Genomic DNA, 8,032 nt, shown 5'->3' on the forward strand with positions numbered 1-8,032 from the left:
ATATTATATTATATTATATTATATTATATTATATTATATTATATTATAACAAATGAAAGTTCCAAAGAGATTGCCTTATTTATCACCGTAACCTTTCCTCACATGTTGGACTTCACTCTGATTAATGTTAGATTACTGTGCAGCAGCTGGCTGCACCTTATCACAGTTTATTTCTATTAGGTGATGTCATTATGTGTAACCAGATGTGTACAAGACCACAATAATGGTTGGTATGAAAGACTCCGTGAATAGTCTAATGAATTTGGGGGTGAATTACAGTTTCAATCAGTTCTAAAATCCAGTCTGACTAAACATAACATGCAGATATAAACGGGGATGATTACATTTTTCCATGTGGGTCAGGTTAGCAGATTAAATTTTCCTTCCACTTGGTTGTGTAAAACAAAAACAGTTTTCTGCAACAGTTGGAAGGAGTTGATTAACATTAGCTTCTGAATCCACTGGAGTCCCACATCAGAACATCTCACTAGTATAAAGAAATGTTCTGTTCTGAACCTGAGTTCCTAACTGTAGTCCTGTCCATACGACTGTAACATAATCCATCCTCATGCCTGCTACCCAGAGCCATCAGAAGGAGAGTAATCTGTCGGGTCTCTTGGGCTAATGTGGGTTTGAGGCTGTAGGGCAGGTAGGAGGACACCACCCGCTCCAGGACAGGATGTTCAGCTGTAGTGAGTTTCTATGGTTACAGTGATGTGCTCTCTCTGACATGTATTGGATGTCTGAATTAGATTGGTCAGCTTTCTAAATATGTAAATAGTTTGATCTTGTAAGTATTTAAATAGTTCATTTGACCTATTTCCCCAACCCCATTGTATTTTTCTTTTAACCTAAAATTCATTGTTATCCTTCATTGGGGTTGTAAATGGATAAATACTCATCTGTCCACCTTTTATATGACTCAAAGAGTGATCTCCCACAACCACAACCACAACTTTGAGTGCCGACATCATCAATATGTAAATGAACATATGTGGCCATCTGGTAACGTTTAGCTGCTTTCTGCATCAAACACTGAAAGCGTCAGCAACACTGGACTGAACAGGACTCAGAACAACGTGTTTAATATTGTGTCCTTATGGGGGTGCATTCACTCAAAAGTCTAACTTCACTCTTACTGTGTTTGGGTTCATCTGGATGTGAGGATTCACTCATTGTTTACCATTATTTTAATACGTTGGTTCAATGGCAGATGTTAGCAGAGACTACATTGTTGAATTTATTTCTGTGCATCCACCCTGCATCCAACTGTTTCATTAAATTTTGTATGATGTTCTTTGTCCTAGAAGACAAATTTGAATGTTATTTGAATTAATGTTTGTGTATTCGATGACACATCTCCACTTCCACCCTGTGTACAAACATGAAGGCACCCGTAGTACGAACACTTCATCGTGTGCTGGTAATGCTATTGGGAGACAAATTATGTCCAGTGAAAACCATATTTGGATCATTTTTAACCTGTACCTCCATCATAGTTTACTTGTATTTTCTGAAATCTTGTTAGTTTCGACACATTTCGGCTGACTGTGATGTATATGAATAACTGTGACCGAGTGCACAGGAAACATTGTATGTTTCTTGGCTCTAATGTAAAATATTTGTTGGTTTAAAAAAAATTAATGTGTACATTAGTAACTCTATAAATACTTACAGATTTCAACATTGACACTAAAATGTTTTAATACGAAACCCTCCAGCTCCTAGTGGAGAATCAGTTTGACGTGAGACTCTTCTTTTGGTTTTAATAGTGGTTTCTGTTGTTAGTGAGTTTGTGTTTGTCCTCAGTGCTAAATGTAATCGATGTCAGTTTCTGTGTAATAAAAAATATTTTTCATAACTTGTGCGTTTGGAGCTTTGTGTGCGTGTGTGTGTGTGTGTGTGTGTGTCATATTAACCCAACTCTTTCTGCTACTTCATTTATGAATTTGTGAATTTCCCAGTTTGGGATCAATGAAGTACATCTATCTATCTACAATGGTATGAAAAAAGTTTGGGAACCCCTTCAAGATTTTCCTTTATAATCAATCTATTGTTCAGATCAACAATTTCAGTTATATATACTGTATATCATATAACAAACAGTGAAACAGTGATAGTTGAGAAGAGAAATGAAGTTTATCGGAAATAATTATTAAACAATTGTAGACATGTGCATAAATTTGAGCACTCTTGTTGTTGTTTTTGATTTGAATACCATTAGCACTGATTATTGGAACACAAAAATGTGTTTGATGAGCACGTTGAGCCTTGACCTACACACGCAGGTGAAGGCAATCACGAGGATGGGTATTTAAGGTCGCCAATTGCAAGTTGATCTGTTTGCGTTTTCCTCTGTGGCAGCGCGAGAGTCTCACAACAACTGTCAAATGACCTGAAAACAAAGATTGTTCAACATTGTGGTTTAGTCACACTCAATCCACAGACCAGCTCCACAGACCTACAACATGATCTTACTGCAGACGGTGTCTCTGTGCATCGTTCAACTGTTCAGCACAATTTTCACAAGGGGGAGAGTAATTTGTATTTATTTTATATACTGGATTAATCCCTGAAGGGATATTAGTGGCACACTAGTTAGTCACATGCATATACAGTATATCTATATAAGTGTGTAAAGGCCCTGAACACACAAACACACACAAGGGGCCTGTACGCATGCAGGGGGAGGCTGCTTGGTGTGACCAAATGAGGGGTGGGTGGGTGGTGCCTTGCTCAAGGGTGCCTCAACAGTGTTCCGAGGGTGAGCTGACACTTCCCACTGTCAGCTCACACTCTGGGTGTTTTTGGGTGGGAGTGGGAATCGAACCGCCGATCTTGGAACATTGGACGACCTACCTCCCGCTTTACCACTGAGCCACTGCCCCCCCCCCCCCCCCGCTAAAGCAAATTTAGACGAATCAGTTTCATTTTTGACATAACAAGGGGGTGTATGCATGACGGTGAAGACTACAGCATTCCAAGACAAACACTTGCAACACAAGACAAACATCTGAGCACTGCCGAGGTGCCCCTGAGCAAGGCACCACCCCCCTAAAAGCTGCTCATTCGGGCGCACCAATACTGAGCTGCCCACCACTCTGCCTCGCGCTGTATATATTGCATGTCTACAGGCCTCTTCTTCTTCTTCATGCTGTGGGGCTGTGTGATCAGTGCAGATGCATTCTACTGAGGCATTCATGCAGAGGACCAGCTACAACACTCTGGAATGGTCATCTCAGTCCCCAGTCCTGAATATTTATGAAAATCTGTGGTGTGATTTAAAGCCGGCTGGCCATGCTGGCAACCATCAAACCAACTGAACTGGACATGTTTTGTAAAGAAAATCAAAAATACCTTAGAGGCTGTTATTTTGGCAAAAGGAGGATCAACTATATATTATTGTGATTTTTGTGTTGGTTTGCCCAAATGTATGCCCCTGCCCACTATTGTTTAAATGATTATTACGCACTTTCTGTAAATCCTATAAACATCTTTTCACTTCTCAAATATCTGTGTTCGTCTGTCATACAATATATTTAACTGAAATTGCTAATATGAACAACCAGTGATTTATAACGGGAAATCTTGAAAACCATCTAACTTTTTCATGCAATTGTGTCTATATATCTATGAAAGGAAACAGAGGTGGAACAAAGCAGCACAGAAAAAATTAGTGATCTGATTTCTGGAAGACAAGTCTGATATTCAGACTTGTTGAACTTGAACCAAGAAAAATCACATTTTCTGATGAGGAGTTCAGATGTAGCCTATAGCACAGATCTAGCCTGGACTCTTTAAGGGTGCTAAACTCTCTTGAATAGTTAGAAAAGTTAGTGGTTGACTCTGATGTATTGGTTCACTGATCAACTGTCTAGAGCAAGTTTGCCAAGAGCCAATCTGCAGAATGTGCTCTCCAAAGGTCGCTGCAAAGAAAAGGTCTTGTTGTCGTCTATCTTGTCTAATAGGAATGATTGATGAGGTATTTTTTCTCTTTCTTTCACTAATCTACCAAGTTGTGGATGGAAGGATCGTGTTATCAGGTAGTTTTCAGGTGGTCCATGCATCCATATCACCACTGTTACCACAAATTTACCACAAACATCCAATTTGTCTGACGGATGAAGAAAAATCCATGACATTGACCTGCTTAAAATGATATTGACATGAAACAATATATATTTTAATATTCTGCACACAGACAACAGAGAAGAAGCATCATGAGAAAATGCATCATGCAATTACTATTGACTTTTTAAACACTTTGACTTTGTCCTCTCAGACTACTATAGTATGGTAGTCTGCATAGTACTATACAAAATAAATATACAAAAATTACATAATCAAATGTAATTAACCTCATGTTTTAAATGATCTCAATAGGAGATACTGTCAACAGAACAACTGTTTCTAATAGGTTTTCGTGTGATGCTAATCAATATATAAAATAAAGTAAACCAAGTCATTAGATTCTAAATAAATAACTATGAAGGTTGACAGTAGTTATTGAACAAATTGTTTTATAATACTGGTAATTCTACCTTGGTCTCATCATAAATCACTGTGTTCTTTCTTTGAAGGATTATTTTATGCTTGATGGTACAAACTTGTGCTCCTGCACAATAATAAATTCTCAAAATTCAACTTTGAAAAATTCAATGTTAAAAGAATCCACCTTCAGATTAACAAAGATTCAGCGACAAAATGAGTCTTTGTTCATCACATTCTGTTCCTGTGCCTGTGCTGGATTGGAATCATTCAGGTTGAGGTAAATCAAGATTGAGTGTCTGTTCTTATGGCAACTTCAATTTGTATTTTCTGCTAAAGTATAGTCAGTATTGATCGTGTTTTCATCCTCAGTTTACGACAACTGACAAATCATTGAGGGGACTTGAACTGTCAGCACATCGACTAGGACATGTCCCATATCTGAGATTTTTATTTACAGCCTGTAACTTTTTCAAATGACTGTTTTATTATTGACTGTCTGACTGTTAAGTTTTTAAAAATCCTCACAAATCTTCTAGTCTCTACGAAGGAAGAAGAATCAATATCTTTGTATCGTAAGTGGAAATAATAATAAAATAAGAATAAACAAATATATACTGGCGTACAATAAAATGTAATAATACCATGAATCTGTAATTAAAGAATAACTTCTCAAATAGGCTATAAAACATAACTGTGTCTTTGTTTTTAATTAAATCTGCAGGTTGTTATCATATTCAAACAGGAAGAAGAATCACACCAGGTGACATGTTGTTGACTGAGAGGATGCAGAGGCTTTAATAATTCATTAGAGGAAGGACAACCTTTGACACTAGGGCTGTTTGCAGTGCATGATGGGTAAACAGCTTCAACAGTGGGTGTGGCCAATGAGTTTCCCACTGGTTGGATGAGTTCTGTGAAGTGACTGAACTTGCAGCAGCACAGTGCTCACACGAAGGTAAGTGCGCTCTTAAGCAAACACTGACAGTCGCTCCAGTTCCTTCACTGAAGATCAGAACATTATGTTTTGGCATTGAGCTCCTCAATCCAAGTTTTGTTGTGTGTTTTCCTATTTTCTGCACTTTTTAAACCATGTATTCTTGACAACTCTTCACAACTATAACTTAGGCTTTCTCATTCTGGGGTCAGGATATTTCCTGTGGTCACCTGATATGCTGGGGATCATGAGATTTTGGTGAAAACACAAGGAGTCAAAGTTCAAATGGCTGAAAGTCCAAATTGATTACCGGAGAGGCACAGAGCTTTAAACTGCTAGTACATGTTTAAATTCTTCAAATAGATAGAATATATTCTTATGAAATAACATTTTTATGTAATAAAATAATTTGATCAAATTCATTACAATACAATACAATTACAATAATTCCACATACTATAAATACATTACATTTCTCTCTGTCTGCCACCTCATTTTCACCATGTCTGGTAGCGTTTCTGATGACTGTGATGTCATTCTTGACATCATCAATGAACGATCAGGACCCTTTCATACTGGGTAACTCAAATTCCCACGGGTGAAGTTGTCCACACTCGCCCCGCAGATCATGGCCGCAGCATCAGGGTCCAGCCCGCTCACCACTCACGTTCTGAACACCGCAGACGGAGTCCCGGCGGCCAGGATGGCCCTCAGCCTGCACAGACTGGACTCCAAGCTGATGATCTGGAACATGCTGAGTGTCGGGTAGGGTTGGAACAGACAAAATACAGCAAGGGGTATGGTAAAGCAAAGTAGGTTTCCCATCCAAAAGCCCCGCCTCTGGATGCTCTATGGTTGAGGGTTCCATTTTGAGGCTGATTATGTCAGACGTTAAGTCATATTAAGCCTGTATGCCAGTGTTTTTGGTTCAGAGAAGGTCTGGATAATGAGAGCTGAAGGAAGACGGTCTTTCAGAGAATTATCTACTGTAGCTCCACAACTCAGCAGTTTCCTGATTTTATTTTTTTTAGCACAACAAATGAAGATGGACGCTGCCCAGAACTCATCAGCTGGCAAACATTCACCGCTGGCATGTATAAATTGCGCTTTGAGACTGGTTCATACTGGGAGAGTCTGGGCCAGACCTCCTTTCACCCTTATGTGGAGGTGAGCTTCAGTCTTCAAGATGCTATTGAGCTGTGTCAGGACATCAACTGCAGAGGACTTTATATCTATATATATTTGATCAAATGCAGATTCAGGGTTATTCATATAAATCTCCAAGAAGTCATATCTACAAAAAAAAAAACATGTTGATTTTGGCAGTACTGTATGATCCCCTTTATCCTTCATTCAGGCATTAACTGCAATGCCTTTCCCTGCTTGGAAGGATATTGTTAAATGTGTCTAGGCATGAGTAAGCATGTGTTCTTTGGTGGTATGTGTGTGTGTATGTGTGTGTATCTGAATGTGTTTGCACGTTCACAGGTTGTGTTTACCATCAGTGACCCCGTGCAGAAGTTCCATCTCCCTCTGCTGATGACTCGGTTCTCCTACAGCACCTACAGAGGAAGCTGAGAGCTCCAGCTGCATCCTGGATGGAGAAAGCGTTTCTGTTGTTGCACAGATTTTCTCTCATTGAACTTGTTTAAATGGCAATTTGTAGAAACATATATTTAAAAATATTTGATAGTAAAATATAATGTTTATATGCTGTGAATGATTGTTCATTTGGTGTGACATGAACTTTAAAATCAACCTCTCACTTTGGTCCATGAAGTGTGACGTTGTTTTTCTTCTTAAAATAATTTGTTGGTATTAATAGTTAAAATTGATATCTGTGTAATTTGTGTTATTCTTATAACACTGCAAACCAAAGTTCTATTTTGAATAAAATTTATAAAAAATGTATATACATCTGATGTGACTGTTTCTTTCTAATATCATGCAAGTAAACGTACTGTACAGCTAAAGTCAATTTTTACTTCTCGTTTTCTGTTTGAATTCTTAAATTCTTTCATAATTTAATCACTTAAAACATAAGATTACGTCTTAAGATTGCAGAATTTCAAATGACAAGAATGCAAAATCACTAATCGGGAGTTCTAAATGATGGTGTGTTTTCCTGCTGCGTTCTAAATGGGTGTGTTTTCCTGCAAGAGATTGTTCTTGTAAAGACAATACGATGAAATCATCTGATCTCATTTTTCAGAGCCTCTCAAATTGTTGTTTGGGTTCTGTAGTTGATTTCCAGAATACCACTGAGATTTTTCTAACTTCCTGTGCTGTTGCTGTACCCAGCTGAGTTCAATGGTGACAATAGTGACATATTTGTAGCACAAATGGTGGAGCCACATTCATGTCAGCAACATTAGGCCCTTATATTTAATTCCAGGGCCACACCTGAGATGGACATTGTCAGAAGTGGGGCCAAAGAGCACTTAACCTGAACCTGTGTGGGTTGAATGATGTCTTGCTGTCCTTTGCCAACCCATCACAGCATCCTTTCTCCCACTCAGACAGGCTTGTGTTGCACGACTCAGTTTTAATCTAGTGTAGGAGCCATGAATGAATTTACAGGTATTTTGTATTATGAGATGACATGAT

The 8,032-nt window shown here is 38.4% G+C and overlaps 1 protein-coding gene across 1 annotated transcript; it reads left to right on the forward strand.

Moving 5' to 3' along the window:
• Window positions 1–5,337: 5,337 nt before the first annotated feature.
• Window positions 5,338–7,327, forward strand: urahb (urate (5-hydroxyiso-) hydrolase b). The gene is made up of 4 exons (XM_068313840.1): window positions 5,338–5,446; window positions 6,051–6,190; window positions 6,457–6,592; window positions 6,914–7,327. Exons 2-4 carry the CDS (start codon window positions 6,054–6,056, stop codon window positions 7,001–7,003), a joined length of 363 nt encoding a protein of 120 aa, XP_068169941.1. The 5' UTR covers window positions 5,338–5,446; window positions 6,051–6,053; the 3' UTR covers window positions 7,004–7,327.
• The last annotated feature ends 705 nt before the right edge of the window (window positions 7,328–8,032 follow it).

This window comes from Antennarius striatus, chromosome 4 (assembly GCF_040054535.1).
Source record: "Antennarius striatus isolate MH-2024 chromosome 4, ASM4005453v1, whole genome shotgun sequence".
In the NCBI taxonomy this organism is placed as follows: Eukaryota; Metazoa; Chordata; class Actinopteri; order Lophiiformes; family Antennariidae; genus Antennarius; species Antennarius striatus.